The sequence below is a fragment of the Chionomys nivalis genome, chromosome 3 (assembly GCF_950005125.1).
Source record: "Chionomys nivalis chromosome 3, mChiNiv1.1, whole genome shotgun sequence".
NCBI lineage: Eukaryota > Metazoa > Chordata > Mammalia > Rodentia > Cricetidae > Chionomys > Chionomys nivalis.
This window is the reverse complement of record NC_080088.1, coordinates 122,232,250-122,250,079: the sequence shown is the minus strand read 5'-3', so window position 1 is coordinate 122,250,079 and position 17,830 is coordinate 122,232,250. Positions and strand designations below refer to the sequence as shown.

General features: G+C 45.4%; 1 protein-coding gene across 1 annotated transcript in view; it reads left to right on the top strand.

Moving 5' to 3' along the window:
• Nucleotides 1-17,583, top strand: part of Piwil3 (piwi like RNA-mediated gene silencing 3) — a 35,117-nt gene extending 17,534 nt beyond the window's left edge. The window contains exons 9-20 of the mRNA XM_057764757.1: nt 2,028-2,154; nt 2,345-2,462; nt 3,198-3,312; nt 3,988-4,175; nt 6,553-6,625; nt 8,412-8,612; nt 8,970-9,073; nt 13,406-13,476; nt 14,202-14,340; nt 15,214-15,339; nt 16,901-17,048; nt 17,205-17,583. Of these exons, the coding sequence (XP_057620740.1) occupies nt 2,028-2,154; nt 2,345-2,462; nt 3,198-3,312; nt 3,988-4,175; nt 6,553-6,625; nt 8,412-8,612; nt 8,970-9,073; nt 13,406-13,476; nt 14,202-14,340; nt 15,214-15,339; nt 16,901-17,048; nt 17,205-17,321 (1,527 nt within the window). The 3' untranslated portion in view covers nt 17,322-17,583. The remainder of the gene's footprint in view (nt 1-2,027; nt 2,155-2,344; nt 2,463-3,197; nt 3,313-3,987; nt 4,176-6,552; nt 6,626-8,411; nt 8,613-8,969; nt 9,074-13,405; nt 13,477-14,201; nt 14,341-15,213; nt 15,340-16,900; nt 17,049-17,204) is intronic.
• The last annotated feature ends 247 nt before the right edge of the window (nt 17,584-17,830 follow it).

Below are 17,830 nucleotides of genomic sequence, written 5' to 3'. Positions count from 1 at the left end.
GAAATATACACATAACAAAATTGACCTTAAATTTGTATCAATAGACCAAGATCCATACCAATGCAAATCTCTATAACATATTACCCTTTAAATGTAAACAAACATTTATAAACAATATTTGGGGATTTGGGCATAGTTCTCTCCAAACTGCTTCTTGCTTTTTGTTGGACAAAGTAATTTTTGGGGGTATTCACAGAGATCTTTTAGGGGACCTTGGTCCAGATTAGTCTGGAAGGAGTCCATAGGTTCTCATCCTCTGTAAAACAAAAGAACCCCCTCTTTTCCAAAGCAACAAATCCTTAGACCCAAATTCTGGAGTAAAGATACCTTTAAAATATATGTTGGTTTAACTTATCAGCCCATACAATGAAATGTCTCTCTGTACTTAGCTTCTTCACAGTCAAAAAATTAAAGAAAAAGCAATAACATGTATAATTCAGATTCTCTGTGCATATTCCATCTTTATGTGGCTTATTTTTCTTATTCTATTATCTTTTCTACAAGTTTAATATTTTATTATCTTTATTCCTTGAATCTATGACTGTCTGTACTCTTTTATATTACATTTACTGTCTCTTTACTCTTTTTCCTCTCTTTCCCAAGCCTACGTACATTAAACACACTGTGTCTCATTTAGAAGTCTTTTATGTCCTATTGTGTATCTGAAATTTTTTTGTCCAGGAGCCCAGGAACACTTCTTAAAATGTTAAGCAGTGTTACAAGGACTAAGACTGCTTTGCTTTTGGGCTTTGCCCAGGCCAACATGGCGGAGGGGATCCGTTCATTGCCTCTGAGAGCCATTCTCTCTGCCCAGATCCAGGTCAGGTTGCAGCAGGTCTGTGTTGCCATTAAACAAGTTGTAGCACTCTGTTCATAAACTCTGTTTAAATCCTCCATAGCCAGACTTCCCAAAAGAGTCAGAGTTCGGACTGGCAGCATAGCCCAAGATGTGACCGTTTCAAAACCGTGTGGATTCTTTTTTCAATCGCTTAATTGGGAAGACCTCTCTCAAAGGAGCTGTGGCATGCTGCCAGCAAGCAGAGCAAGAAACTGTGTTAAACTCTGTTTTCTTTCCTGTGTCCTTTTAACGCTTTCTCAGATTTTACATGGATCTAATCGACCATGCTGACGCACCATTCTGTTGTAAGGAGGTCACTTGTTTCCAGCTGCCCAGAACTGAAACAACCACACAAAAGCTGTATTAACTACAACACTGTTTGGCCTATTGGCTTAGGCATATTTCTAGCTCACTCTTATCTCTTAAATTAACCCATTTCTATTATTTTATATTTTACCATGAGGCTCATGGCCATACTGCCAAGGTTCCTGCTGGCAACTTGCATCTTTCTCCTCTGGCAGCTCCATGGTGTCTCATGACTCTGCCTTCTTTCTCCCAGCATTCAGTTTAGTTTTCCCTGCCTAGCTCTACTCTGCCCTATCACAGGCTAAGCCAGCTTCTTTATTCATTAATCAATAAAATCAAACATATACAGGACTTCCCACACCACACACACACACAGGCAAGCACACTAGCTCATATTTATGCACACACATGCATATACCACAAACACAGATATGTCACGAACACATTACACATTTACAAGCACACACAGGCAAACATACTAACTAGCACATACATACCCCACAGCTACAGACACATTGCAGCACACATACAAGTACACATGCTCTTGTACACTCTCACACATACATGCATACCCCACAAACACATATATCAGTACATTGCTTGTATGTGCGCACATGTGCATGCACACAGACACCACACAAGAGTTTGTCATCCATCTCCATACATAGTTTTGATGGTGTGTTTTATGGAGCCCTTCCCTTTGGCCATGGATGCTTGTAAAGGCTGGGGTCTTACCACACCCATGTGGACAGAAAAATTCTCCACACATTTTTAGGGAAATAGTGGGGGTGGTATCTCTGTGTCTTGTGTGACCCATGTTTCTCTTCCTGGGAAGTTACTGGAGTTGTGTTGACCTATTGTCTTTCTCACCTCCACGGAGCAGCGGTACAACACCAGCATAACTGAGCTGGGTCAGCCACTCTTGATGAGCTTGGGCAAGTGGAAGAAGGGCCAGACGTCTACACCTCATGAGCCTATCTTCCTGGTCCCTCAGCTGTGTTACCTGACAGGTATGACATACATGTGGAAGTTAGCCCTTCTTTAAACATCAGGTGCAGAAACTCAGGCTTTCCCAGTACTCTGACCTGGAATTGCATCCTTTGAGGCAGTTGGTTATTCTGTCCCTAGATACAGACTTGCATTTTCTCTAGGACCAGTTGACCCTCACCTGTATGCTGTAGCCTCTTGCATTTTCCAAAGGTGTACCACGTGCTGTATCTGAAAACCATAGCCTAATGGCGCAGCTCACTGACAGAATGAGAATGAGCCCAGTGAATCGGAGGATCGCACTGAACAATTTCATGAACGACATTCAGACGTAAGTACCTTTCTTGGTTGCTGCGAGCGTACCTGTACGTGGCATTGTACGCAGGTTGAGGCCTGGGTGTAGCCTTTCGACACCTATGATCCTTCTGCTAAAACGATGACAATCACAAGCCAGGGATAGAAATTTGGGTCTCAAATCCCAGCATACTGGAGGCTGAGACAGAACTTACAAACTTGTGCCCAGTTTGGGCAGCATAAAGAGATTCTGCCTCAAAACAGCTGGACAGATGGCTTTTTGGGTGAGCTGCCTATTGCGGAAGCATGAGGACCTGAGTTTACAGCTTGCATGAAGAGCCAGGCATTTACCTGTTATCCCAGGGGCTTGTTGGCCAGTCAGTCTTGCCCAAGTGGGTGAGGTCCAGGCACAGTGGGAGACCTTGCCTCAAAACTAAAGTGGAGAGCTATAGAGGAAGATCCCCTATTGTTCTAGAATCTACATGTAGATACATAGGTGAGCTCTCATATATATGCATACATATATAATACATAACAATGATTACAGACGTGGTCCTTTGTGGACAGAACAGCTCCATCTTCCTGACACTCAAGTGTTAGCTTCCAACAGGGGGAGACTGGCCCAGAAGTGAGTGCACAGGCACAAGAGGAAAAGACATCACCCTCAGAGTTTTGTCTGTGGCATCATAGTGTAGAGTAAGACCTTGGATTCAAGGGAAACTACTCAAGTTATTTTCTTGCTTGGTTGGAACTACTGGGATTTGTTTTTCAGAAACCAGAACATAAAAAATGAGTTCCTGCAGTGGAAGGTGACATTTGATGGCAACAGTCTGTCTGTGCCAGGAAGAGTTCTGAGCTCAGTCAAGCTTTTCCAAGGTGCCCGGTCGGTAAGCAGGTTGGAGCTGGCCATAGCACCTTCAGCTCAAAACCCATTAATAACCACAATTGTCGCTTTTTACCCCCTCGAGAGGACCTCATTATATGAGAGGACGAATGTTTGATAAGAGACATCTGCCGTGCTTAGTACAGAAGCAAGCTCTGAACTCCATCTTTATCTAAGAGAATTGTGGGCATTGCTGCTGGGAATATAAGTTCCTGTGTTTGGGCTGCTCCCTGGGCCAGAATGGCTTCGCGAAGCCCCAGGGCATCAGTATGGGTCAGAAGTGTAACAGGTCAGAATGGAAGCTAGGCAGAGCGAATAGTTTTGATTAGTTAGAATAGAGAGATGCCGAGGCAGGTTGGTCTCATCTGCCAGTCTGCACCAGACTTCGGTTTGTCTATGTAGGAGGTTATCACCATCTGCTTCTCTCACCAACTGTGGTTAGAGGCCCAGTTTCCCTCACCTGCATCTTAAATACCAAATTTACTCCATATTTGAGAAGAGGGTCCCAAGGCCAAGGTGGGGAGTCCTGCAGCTCGGGGCAGCCTTGGCTTTGTTTCACAAGGAGAAAAGATGGACATACTCACAAATTTGCAGGCAGCAGAAAGTCACACTGTAGGAAGGAACTGATGATGCCAACCTGTCAAACCGTGTGTTTTCTATGTCTTGAATTCCTTTCCAGTACACAGTCAAACCACACCTACAGAACTGGCTGAGGGACTCAAAGAACATAGCCTTGCATAGAGCAAAGTCCTTAGATCGCTGGGTGATCCTGCACACCAGGAGCTGCTCCTCCCAGGCCAACCGGCTAGTGAGCACACTCGAGAAGGTCACTGAAAAAATGAATATAAAAATGTCACGGGCAGCCAGGTAAGCAGGGACTGAGTATGTCCTGGTCTGAACCAGCTGGTTACCCTTGGGAAGCCAAATTGCAAAAATTATTACTTTGTAGGAATCGTGTTCTCTTAAACAACAACAAAAAAGCTTATTTCAATTTTTTTCAACCCAGAAAGAAACCTTATGTTTAAATAATTTTTTATTTTTTCAAAAAAAAAAACCTATCTTTTTTCATTATACATACCAATCCCAGTTCCTACTCCCTCCCCTCCTGCCATTCCCTCCACTTACCCTCCCCCACCCCACCTCCGTCCACACCTCAAGGTAAGGGACATTGCTTCGGGGAAGGTCCAAGGCCACTATATCCAGGATGAGCAAGGCAGCCATCAAAAGAGAATGGAAAACTGTTTCAGTAAAAAAATGATTTTTATTTGAAAAAGACAAGCAATTGTTATTTCATATAGTGATTAAAAATAACTTTCTGTTGGTTGTGGGGAATGGAGCTAGAGAGATGACTTGGCTGCTCCTAGGAGGACTGGACTTCTGTTCTTAGCACCCACGCCACGGAGAACCACTGCTGCCTGGAACTCCAGTTCCAGGGAATCTGATGCCCTCTGCTGACCTCTGTAGGCACCTCAGGCCCCCACCTCATAACACAGACAACAGGTACACACACACATATACACACACCACACACACATATACACACGCCACACACACATACACACATACACCATACACACACATATACACATGCACATATGCACATATGCGCAAATAGCATGCACGTACGCGCACGGACATACACCACACACATGTACACCACACACACACATACACCACACACACGTATATACACGCACACACACACATAGACATCTTGTACCAGGCATGGTAGTCCACATCTTTACTCTCAGCACTTGGGAAGCAGAGGCAGACAGATCTCTGTAAGTTCAAGGCCAACCTGATCTACATAATGAGTTCCAGGACAGCTAGGGATATAGGGAGACCTTGAGTTTTGTTTTAGTTTTGTTAACCGAACACGTGCAAGCCATAGCACACAGCAACAGAGCAGAGGGGACTGCCTGAGGGGGTCAGTTCTCTCCTTCCACGTCGTGGTCCTGGAGAGCGCTCAGGTCACCAGGCCCTCACTACTGAGCCTTCTGGCTGGCCCCTCATTTGGTGATGTCTTTTTGTTGTTAGTAGCGCCCCCTGGCTGCTGTGACAAATGTCACATATGTAGTTGCTAAAGTTGCACACACATTTTATTCTTGTTCAGATGTCCCAAGGGAGTTTGTTTCTGTCTCTGTTTTGTTTTGTTTGCTTCCCCCCCCCCCCCCTTAAATCAAGCAGCTGACAAAGCTGAGTATCTTTCCTCTGGTCAGCTTCTGGAGGAGGCCTGTGTTCCTTGGCTCTTGTTCCTTCCTCTGTATTCACAGAGTCTCTCCGGCCTTTACCTCTAACACCACACCACTTCCAGGAATCAACCATCCTCTTGATAAAACTTCCTAAAATCTGTCTAAAATGAAGCATTTCTAAGTCTTCTAATCAACACCCATCAACCCGGATCTGTGGTCTGTGCATGTGAGGTGCCACGGAAGGCGTGGGATTTAGCAGCTCTGAATGGCGAGGGCTGTGAAGCAGCTAGGTGGTTGGAGTGCACCCGGACACACTGCAAAGGCTGGCCCAGCCAGGCCAGCGCCAGGGCGCCTTTTCCCTCAGGACGAGTTGGCTTCTCCTGAGCACAGTGCAACCGGGGAGGGGTGGGGTCAGCGGAGACACTGTGTTAGGCAAGACTGCCCTGGACTGGGTGTTTCAGAGTGACCCTCTTGCCCCCACCCCCTGCAGACACAGGGAGTCCCCTCTGATAGTTCTGATTAGGGCATTGACTCATTTTCTAGACTTCCCAGTGTAGGGTCTAGAGTTTGAACTCACAGGGACCTCAAGTGAGCCACCAAGTGTGTGTCCATCACTGTGCCTGGGAGCACTCCTCGGTTGAGTCTGCTGAGGATGCTCTGTGTCACACCTGTCTACCTCACGTTAGCCCCTCCATTGTTACACTTCCAAGCTGGTGATCCTGACATGTTTTTGTTTTGATTTCTTAAGATATTTTTATTACATTTATTCTTCCTTTATTTCATTTTGGGGCAGGGCAGAGCACATACACAAGACAACTAGCAGGAGCGGCTTTAGTCCTCCTTTAGTATGTGGGGGACAAGGATTGGAGTCTGGCCATTAGGTTGTCACCAAATGCCTTTAACCACAGGGAAGCCCTGCCACCCCAACTCCCTTTTTAAGAGTTGTGCTGAAATGCCTACCTTGGCATTTTGTGTCTGGTTTTCTCTTTCTTGCATGGTTGAAGCGCTTCTCTGTTCACCTTCTAAACAGGAACGGCATGTTTGTTTTCCAGGCATCAAGTCAATGAGGATCCTGGCTCCTTTAGGCAAGCATTACAGAAACATATTTCAAAAGATACTCAAATGGTGAGAAGCTGATTCACATCCAGGGACTGTTCTAAAAGTGGCAGTTGCATGTATTTTATTTAAATGTGTTAAACTATATGTCATAAGTGTCTGTGTGTGGGTATGTTATGTGTCATATGTATGTGTGGGGGTATGTTATATGTCACGTGTGTGGTTATGTGTCGTGTGTGGTTACGTGTCGTGTGTGTGTGGTCATGTTGCATGTCATGTATGTCTTGTGTGGGCATGTTACATGTCATGTGTGACTGTGTGGGGGTATGTTATGTGTCACGTGTGTGGTTATGTTATGTGTCGTGTGTGTCATGTGTGCGGGCATGTTACATGTCATGTGTGTCTGTGGGGGTATGTTATGTGTCGTGTGTGTTGATGGGGAGCACGTTGTGTTTGGTGTGGGGGGGTATGTTATGTGTCGTGTGTGGGTATGTTATGTGTCGTGTGGGGATATGTTATGTGTCATATGTATGTCTGTGGGGGTATGCTATGTGTCATGTGTGTGGGTATGTTATGTGTCGTGTGTGGTTATGTTATGTGTCATGTGTATGGTCATGTTGCATGTCATGTGTGTCTCTGTGTGGGCATGTTATATGTCATGTGTGTCTCTGTGTGGGCATGTTACATGTCATGTGTGTCTGTGTGGGGGTATGTTACACATCGTGTGTGTCGATGGATATGTTATGTGTCGTGTGTGTCATTGGGGCACATTGTGTGTTGTGTATGTGTCGTGGGGGGCCATGTTGTGTGTCGTATGTGTGTCGGTGGGGGGCATTGTGTGTCGTGTGTGTCTGTGGGGGGCACATTGTGTGTCGTGTTTATGTGTCTGTAGGGGGCATGTTGTGTGTCATGTGTATGTGTCTGTGGGGGGCATGTGTGTTGTGTGTGTGTCGTGGGGGGGCACATTGTGTGTCGTGTGTGTGTCTGTGAGGGGCACGTTATGTGTTGTGTGTTGGTGGGAGGTACATTGGGTGTTGTGTATGTGTCTATGTGGGGCACGGTGTGTCCTGTGTGTCTGTGTGGGGCACGGTGTGTCGTGTGTGTGTCTGTGTGGGGGCATGTTATGTGTCCTGTGTATGTTTGTATGCGGGCATGTTTATGTTAGTGCAGTCACCCATGGAGGTTAGAAGAGGGCTGCTAACTAGAACTGGAGTTACAGGTGGTTGTATATGAGTATGTTTACATATGAACAAGCACACACAAATAAATTTAAAAAAAAAGAATAAAATACTATGCCCATGATTTTCCCACAGATTCATAGACAGGGCATGTAGAAATCATTTTCCTTAACAGACTTTTGACACCTTGTAAGTCATGGGGTGTCTGCAACCCCCAAGTTCACTTGCTAAGTGGTAACTGAAGTAATAGTGCCCATCTCAGTGGGTCGCGGGAAGAATTAATGGAGACAATGAAGGTGTGTGGTTAGTACCCTACACATGAGTGGTCTTGGGGAACCTGGTGAAATGATCTGGCTTCTTCATCCCACCTTGAAATAAAAATAATGCCATGGTGAATTCTTAGACATTGGATAATCAGAATAAAAGTTTTATGATTATTTTTATTAAAGCTATGGACCCACACAACCAAATTGGCCCATCTTCTTCTCCATGCCTTCATGGGAGTTGGGGTTGGAGTTAGAGGTAGCGGTGTGCTTCATGCTGTAATTCTAGATAATCCTCCTTCCTAGAGACAATGTTGACTTAATCCACAACCTCACTTGAGTGGTCTCCACCTGGAGACGGTTTTCCCTTTCATGCCACTGTGCCACTGTGGAGGTGCTTCTGTCTTTTTCCAGGTGGTGTGTGTGCTGCCTGACAACAGAAAGCAAAGATACGAGGAGATAAAAACATTTCTGTGCGTTGAGAACCCAGTCCCCAGCCAGTGTGTTGTAGCATCGACCCTGAATAATGAAAGGAATCTCACTACTATAGTCACCAAGATTGCTCAGCAGATGAACTGCAAGATGGGAGGTGCCCTCTGGAAGGTGGACACAAGGGTATGTAGAGTTCTGTCTCTGGAAGGTGGGCACGGGCGTATGCAGGGTCCTTTCTCTGGAAGGTGGGCATGGGCGTATGCAGGGTCCTTTCTCTGGAAGGTGGGCACGGGCATATTCAGGGTCCTGTCTCTGGAAGGTGGGCATGGGCGTATGCAGGGTCCTTTCTCTGGAAGGTGGGCACAGGCATATTCAGAGTCCTGTCTCTGGAAGGTGGACATGGGCATATGTAGGGTTTTGTCTCCTGAGTTAACATATTTGTAGTGAAACTCAAGTGTCTACCCTTTCATTTAGTTTTAGCTTTTTCTTGTTTTGTTCTAACCCAACTTACTATCTCTTGTACAAAAACTAAAAATCAAGATGGAGAAGACGATGTTCATTGGAATTGATTGTTTCCATGATATTGTGAGCCGGCAGAAGTCAGTCGCAGCGTTCGTGGCCAGCACCAAGGAAGACTTAACCATGTGAGTGAGCCCCAGAGGCAGACTCTGTGCTAGCAGCCTCCAGGAGCATATGGAAGGAGGAATGGGCTCCTCTCTCTAGACCTTCTTAACACTGCAACCCTCTAATGCAGTTCCTCGTGTTGTAGTGACCCCCCAACCATAAAATTATTTTCATTGCTATTTCATAACTGCAGTTTTGCTTGATATCATAATGTAAATATCTGAGATGCAGGATATGGGACATGTGGTCCCTGTGAAAGGGCTGTCTGCCCCCTCATGGTATCATGACCCCAGGCTGGAAACCACTGCTCTAGCCAGACTGACCTTCACAGCTCGCCCTCTGGATGGTGTAACTGGAGACTGCACTCATGTTTCCTGGCAGTCCGAACCCAAATAATCACACAGAAACCATATTAATTACCACACTGTTTGGCCAATGGCTCAGGCATGTTCCTAGCTATTTCTTAAATCTTTTTTTTTCTGTTTTTTTGAGACAGGGTTTCTCTGTAGCTTTGGAGCCTGTCCTGGAACTAGCTCCTGTAGACCAGGCTGGCCTCGAACTCAGAGATCTACCTGCCTCAGCTGGGCTTAAAGGTGTGTGACACCACTGCCTTAGTTCTTATATCTTAAATTAACCCATTTCTATTAATCTGTGTATCACCACGAGGCTGTGGCCTACTGGTGAGGTTCCGGAGTCTTTCTCCTTTGACAACTATATGGCATCTGCCTGACTCCGCCTTCTTTCTCCCAGCATTCAGTTTAGTTTTCCCGCCTGGCTCTATTCTGCCCTGCCATAGACCAAAGTGGCTTCTTTATTAACCAATGGCAATAAGACACATTCATAGCATACAGAGGCAGATACCACTTCATCTCCCCTTTGCTGTCTAAATAAAAAGGAAGGTTTTAACTTTAACATAGTAAAATTACACAAAACAGGTATCAAGAAAGAATTACAGTTACGATATTTCTTTGAGTCTAAAGCTTCATATCTAATTTGTTTTCATAACTAAGGAACACTATAATTATAATTATCTAGTTTTCATCTCCATCAAAGACCTCAGAAGAATATAATATTGTCTAATTAAACAGAAAGTGCATTGTAAGCAACTTCCAAAACTCTAGAATTGACAGAGACATTTTGCTTCCTGACAGTCACCCAAAGTTCTATAATGTTGGGGCATCCATCTTCAGCCTATAGGCCCATAATATCTGGCAGACTTTTCCATGAAGCAGAAAATTTGAAAGAATGTTTCGCCTATATTGGCAGTTTGTCAGTCACTTTCTTCTGTGTCCTGTGGAATGTCTGGCAGACTCATGAAGCAGGAACCCTGAAGGACCGTGCCACCTTCTTCAGGGAACTTCTTCGGCTGTCACTTTCCTGTGCATCCTGCATGTCCAGTTCATATAGCACATGATCAAGCAGTCTAGCCAAGAGCAATTTCTTGCCCAAATGGCTAGCTGAAGCCCAAATGTCACACTGAAGGCAAATTCCATGAGTCCTCTTCAATGCTCATCAACTTCCCTGAAGCAATTGGTGCTGCCGGAAGCAGGCATGACTTACTGTCGAGAAAAGTCTTAAGTTCTATAAAATCGTTTAAATGCCATATTCTGTAGGTCTTTGAAGTGTTGAAGATTACTAATATAACTGAAATGTATCTCTATATTTCTAGAAAACCTAACATAATTAAAAGTTTTATTATAGATGACTATCCATTAATCTGTTAACTATATATCACATTTTTTAAATGAGCTGCAAACACAATACTTTAAACAGGAACAGAAATACATATACACAGTGTAACAAAATTGACCTTAAATATGTATCAATAGATCAAGATTCATATTAATGCAAAGTATTCATTTCTATATCACATCCCCCTTTAAATGAAAACGTTTATGAGCAATCATTCTGGGAATTTGGGCATAGCTTTCTCCAAACTCCTTCCTGTTATTTGTTGGGCAAAGTATTTTTAGGGTTCATGGAGACCTTTTGGGGGTCTTGTCCCATCAGACCACATTAGCCTGGAAGGAATCCACAAGTTTCCATCCTCTGATAAAACAAAAGCAGAACATCTTTTCTAAAGTAACATATCCTTAGACCCCAATTTGGATGTGCATATGCTGGTTTAACTTAGCAGCCTGTACAATGAAATGTCTCTCTGTAGTTAGCTCATTCACAGTCACAAAATTCAAAGAAAATATAGTAATATACATAATCCACACTCTTTGCATATTTCCATCTCTACTTGGCTTTTTTTTTTTACCTTATTTTATTATCTTTATTCCTTTAATCTTTGACTGTACCCTTCTCTCTCTCTTAAGGCCATGTACATTATCCAACAATGTGACCCATTTTGATTTGTTTCGTCTGCATCCATCTGTCTTTATTGAGTATCTGTAATCCTTTTCTGACCAGGAGTGCTTCTAAGAATGCTAAGCAGAGTGGCTAGGACTAATGCTGCAACTTTACTTGTTGGCTCTGCCCAGTCCAACTTGGAGGTGCTATGTTCACCACCAGTTCTGGGACCACCAGGTGGGAGCTGTGTTCACCATTCAGTTCTGGGAAGCAGTTGGCCCATGCTGCTACCAAGTAACTTGCAGCGTGCTGCCCACAATCTGTATTCAAGTGCTCCATAGCAGGACCTCCCCAAAGAGCCAGAGCCATTTGTGCCACCAGCACAAACCAGGAAGCTGTCTCTTAAAGGAACCACACAGTTTTTTTGCTGCTAATGCTGAATCAGAAGCCTTTTCTTAAAGGAGCCTTGCCTCTGCTCACCACCAGAAAACAGTCTATCTGAAAATGTGTGAGCCCCAATTCACTCCCCATTTTTTGTGAGTCTAGAAGCCCTCTTTTTTTTTAAGGTCTTATGTGGATCCATGCCAGACGGTGGGTACCATTTGTAAATGGGAGACTGTAGTTGTTTTCCCAGCTCTCCAGACCCAAATCCACAGAAACTATATTAATCACAACACTGACCAACAGCTCAGGCGTGTTCCTAGCTAGTGCTTTTATATTAAATTAACCCGTTTCTATTAATCTGTGTATCACCATGAGGTTGTGTCCTGCTAAGGTTCCAGCAGCTTTCTCCTTCAGTAGCTATATGGCATCTGCCTGACTCCGCCTTCTTTCTCCCTACATTCAGTTTAGTTTTCCCGTCTAGCTCTATTCTGCCCTGTCGTAGGTCAAATTAACTTCTTTATTAACCAGTGAAAATAAAACACATTCACAGCATGCAGAGGGAATCCCTTATCAGGAAGGATCCCTTTATTTTCTTTACTATCTACCAGAAACACCAGTAGCTGTGCCAGGTCTGTTGGCATAGCCCTGTAGAGCCATACACAGGCGACCAAAGCAGGAAGGTAGACAGTCCAAGACCAACTTTAGCTGTGTGACATGATCATTGCCTCAAACAATAAAACCTGTCAACTGAGAGCAGGATCTCCTGCTATCTGTTTAGGAGTGGAAAGTTGGCACCCCCATGGCTGATACCATGCGTTATAGTTCTTGATTTCAAACCAATAATGTTCTTTTGTTCTGAGGTATCTTTGGAACCAGAAAATAATGTGCTATGGGGGGCGGGTAGTTGTTGATGTGTTTAGTGGATGTGTTCATATATATGTGTGTATGCATGCTCATGAATGTCGAGGTTGGATGTTAACAGTCGTCTTCCATTACTCTTCATGTTATTTTTGAAGCAGTGTCTCTCATTAAACCTGGAGCTCATTGACTGGGTTGGCTGGTCAGTGAACTCCAGGAACCATCCTGTCTCCACTGCCCCAGCACTTGGATTATAAGCAGGTTTTATCATGCCTGGCTTCTTATGTGGGTACTAGGGACCTGAACTCAGTTCCTTGCCCTTTCATGGCAAGCACTTGACCAACTATACTATCTCATCAGCCCCAGAATGGGTGTTTCTGAACTTGTCCTATGTCCAGATTTAGGGAATATTGCAGTAAAAATGTCAAACCAAAAATGTCGATTCTGTCCTGAGGTACTAATTACCCATCAAGTGACTGATAAAAACAAATCTATCGTGTGACACCCCAGGGCCAGATGTGTTTACTCCCAGGAAGGGAATAGAAGCAAAGCCATGGATGACTTGATGGCTATGGAAGTTGTCACAGCGGCTGTGGGTATTGAGAGACAAGTTGCTTTGTCCTACGGCACAGTTAATGTTTTCAAGCTGTGTGTGTGTTCAACTCCCGCCCAACAAATGGCCAGACAGCATGCAAGATCCTTCACTGAATCTTGTTTCTGATGGTGATATTGACTGGGGAAGAGGTGGTTGTGAATTAATTCAGAATCCAAGTGGCAAAATAAGGTTTCTGATTGGTCAACTTCTCTGTAAACAGGTGGTACTCCCAGTGTCTCTTTCAGGATACAGCAGAGGAGATTGTCAATGATCTGCAGAGCTGTCTGCAAGGTTAGTGCCTGAGGAGGCTGGTGAACCTAACTCCCTGCCAGCATTCTCGACAATTGGGCATGCTGTACCCACAGGTCACTGGTTATGATTGAAAATATTTCCACGTGTGTGTACGCATGTGCATATGAAGGCATGCATGCAAAGGCATGCATATATACAATGAAGGCCAGAAGACAATCTTGGCTATCATTCTTTAGGCACCATCCACTTGGCTTTTGGGGGATGGTCGGTTACTGACCTGGAGCTCATGGTTAGGGTAGGCTGGCTGGCCAGAGAGCTCCAGGGCTCTGCCCTTCTCCACCTGCCCAGCTCTAGGATTTACAAACACACCCCATCATGTCTGACAGTTTCACATGGGTTCTGGGAACCAAACTCATATCATTACTGACTGAGCTGTCTCCCTAGCCTGAGTGTATTGTTGGTGGGGAGATGGTAGGGTAAGGATGGGGTCAGGGATGTCTGTCCACCTAGCAGTGACTACAGTGGACTCAGGCCAGTGACACTGGCCATCAGCCCACCGGGCAGAATCTCCCTGCCTTATACTTGTCTATCTCAGGACTTCAGGGAGATAAATGTTAAGAAACCTTGGGCTATCCTGAGGTTGTAGATAGTGAAACTGCAGGAAGCTAAGGCTCTTAGAAGATCAATCTAGAAGGTGTTAGAGTAACAGAAGCTGGCCCTCCTGGTTGCAGTGTGTTCACGTACCTTCTCCCACTCCCATTCAGGGGCCCTGAATTCCTGGGTCGCAAATGAAAAGCAGAAACCCCAGAGCGTGGTGGTATATCGGGATGGAGTTGGGGATGGCCAGCTACAGGCCCTGCTGGAAAAGGAGGTTCGGCAGTTCCAGAAGTTCTTCACCTCTAGGTGGGTATGAACCCCGTGAGTAGATGGGGCATACTTTGGATTTGCAGGAAAATCTGTTCTGCAACCAACACAGTTAAAGGAACTTGGTACAATGTGGGTTTAGTGCAGAAAACAAATGCCCCTCGTGCTTTTTGGCTTTTCTCATGGAGCCAGAAGATTGTTTGTCCCTCCATAGATTTTTTCCCTCTTATTGCCTTTTATGTTGTGGTCATCTCTGTCATTGTCTCCTCCTTCATCACCACCCTTTTCCCTTCTCATTCTTTTCCCTTTTTCACCTTTCTCCCTCTCCTCCTCCCTTTTCTCCTCTATTTCCTCCTTCCTCCCTCTCCTCTTCTTCCCTCTCCTTCTTCCTCTCTATCCTTCCTTCTCTCTCCCTTCCTTCCTTCCTTCCTCCCTTCTTCCCTCCTCTTCATCTTGCTCTTTCTCTTGTTTTTCCTCTTCCTCTTGCAGTACTGGGCACAAGAGCCTCATACTCAAACTTTTGATCCTCCTGCCTTGGTCCCCCTAGTGGGTAGGACCCCGGGCCTGCACCACCATGCCGGTTTCTGTTCCAGTATTGGAGTGGGAGCGCTTCCTCCTTTTAGAGATTATAGCTGTCCATGCACAGGCGTTTCCCTCCTCTGATCTAGACAGCCTGCCCTGCTGTGTTCTCTGTCCTCATCCGAGAGGTCTGTTGCCCAGGACAGCTGCAAAATGTCCCTGAGGTTGTGTGGAAGGAACCTTTCCCCTCTGTGGGGGACTGTGAGTGGATGCCGCTGCCTGAGTGGGAGCCCCACCGTGTGGGGGATGGGATCCCACAGCCTTGAGTTCCCTCTGATTTGGCCTCAACTATGACGTTCCCCACAGAATGACCCTTGTCCTCTTTTTTTAAAGCATCAAGCTAACATTCATCGTGGTGAAGAAACGGATCAACACCAGATTTTTTGTTGAAAATGGAGATGAAGTTACGAATCCGCCTTCAGGAACTGTTGTTGACCAAATAGTGACCAGGAAAGAGTGGTAAGCCAGCTCTCCACTGACATCAGCAGACTCATTCAATTCTTCACTTCATAGCTGCCCTACTTTGCCCCCTGCTCCTCCACTCCCTGCCCCTTGCTCCCCTACCCCCCCGCTGATTTCTGATATATCCAAACAAGCAGTGTTACTATTGCTTTGACAAAACACCATGACCGAAAAGCAAGCTGGGAAGGAAAGGGTTTATTGGTTTACATTTCCACATTGCTGTTCCATCACCAAAGGAAGTCAGGACAGGAAGGGCAGGAACCTGGAGGCAGCAGCTGATGCAGAGGCCATGGAGGGGAGACTGCTTACTGCTTCCTCTTCATGGCTCGCTCAACCTATTTCCTTATAGAACCCAGGACCACCAGCCCAGGGATGGCACCTACCACAATGGGCTGGGCCCCTCTTCATCAATCACCAATTAAGAAATAGCCCTACAGGCTTGCCTACAGCCCAATCTTATGGAGGCATTTTCTTGGTTGAGGTGCCCTCCTGATGACTCCAGCTTAAGCAGTCTTTACCGGGGGATTCTTTGAGAAATCATGTTTGGTCTTGGGGTCACTTGAGTTTCTTAATCCAATTTTTGTGTCTGTTACCAAATAGTGGTTAGTTTTTATGTGACCCTAGAGCCATTTTAATTAATAATCTAGAAGCAACAGTTGTTTGAAATCACGGATAAATGTGACATGGAGGGCCAGTCAGATGAGATGGCTCCATGGGTAAAGTCACTTGGTCACCAAGCCTGATGAGTTTGGTCCCGGGATCCGTGTGGTAAGAGAGCATGCCTCTCCGTAGCAGCTCTGTGTCTGCCATTTGGAGTTTGAGCACATTCTGAATAATCTTAGGGAACGGTGAGAATCTTGGTCTCCACATCCACATCAAATTATAGGTGAGATGTGTTTCAAAAGACACACGACCATTTGAAATGTGCTGGCTTTGAGGCATCAGCAGGTGGTGTGAGTGTCGTGTCTGTGTCTGTGTGTCTGTGTGTGTGTGTCTGTGTCTGTGTGTGTGTCTCTCTGGGGGCAGGAGCGGGTGCCGAGATCACAGAGTGCTGCTTACTGGCTTGCCCGCACACTAATTTTGTGGGGAACTTTTCTCCATTGATATCCTCTCTTCCTGAACAGTTAGACTGTGTCTTCCTCATCACTCTCCCACTCGACTGTTGGCGACAGGGTCTCTCAGTGCACTTGGCTGGCCAGAAAGCCCCAGGGATCCTCCTATCTCCATCTCCTCAGTGCTGGGGTTCAGACATGTCCTCTGACGCATGCCCAGCTTTTGTTTTGTGTTCTTCCAGTGTGTGTGCTGTGGACCTGCACTCAGTCCTAACCCTAAGGCATTTTCTTATCAACTGTAACCCCATGGGCATCACTGTGTCAACAGCTTGCCCATTCCTCTTCATGAATTTTCTTCATCAAATTGTGTTTCACCAGATACATGGATTTCTAAGCTTAAAGGCATAAGTGGACTCCCATAGTTTAGAATGCTTTAGCTTCCGATTCAAACTTTTCCTTTACTTCTAAAGTGAGCTGGTGTCTGTCCATGCCCTCTGCTCTCTCAGGTATGACTTCTATATTGTGAGTCAGACTTCCAACAGTGGCACCGTCACACCCACTCATTATAATGTCATCTATGACACGAAGGGCCTGACTCCGAACCAGGTTCAATGCTTGACCTACAGACTCTGCCACATGTACTACAATCTGCCGGTAAGCTCCGTGGATGTGTTTCAAAATTAGTTTTCATTTGTTTTTAAAAATGGCAATTTTGAACCATCTATGAAAATGTAAACTTGGAGAAATCCCCTGCAATGTTTGAGTTGATGAAAGGTTTAGCCGAAGTCTTTTGTTTCCTTCCTCCCGAAGGGTATCATCCGAGTCCCTGCTCCATGCCACTACGCACACAGGCTGGCTTACTTCGTGGGGAAGAGCATCCACCAGAAGCCAGCATCATCGCTGTCAGACTATCTCTACTACCTTTAGCTACACAGGAAGCAGTGACATCAAAACCCACAACTGACACATTTTTTTCTTACATTTATTTTTCTTTTCCAAGCTGGGTGTTTTCCCCCTGCCCTGCCCCCAACAGTTTAATTTTTTAAGACATGAAGGGGAGGCACGAGATAGCAAAATTAGGGATGTGTTGGCACGTGACATTTGGTAAGTGAATAGAAACAGCGCCGTGAGCTAGATACGGGAGATTTTCTTACTAGCACTTTGATGGGGATGGAAATGCATATGCACGCAGGAGGGGGGGTGTCATAAAAAGATTCTGATTGATTTAAAAGCCAGCAGCTTGGGGCACGTAAGCATTCCCCCACTTTCCCCATAAGGAAAGTCGAGAATGCTTTTAGCCCTTTTGTTCAGTTGGTCCCTGCTCTGGGGCCACCAGAGACCTGTTGTCTGTGTGAGGCCGCGTTGCGACGGTGTCTCCTTGAGTCAGAGCCTTCCCAGTTGAACTGGTTTAAGTGGCTTCAAATTTTTCTATGTAT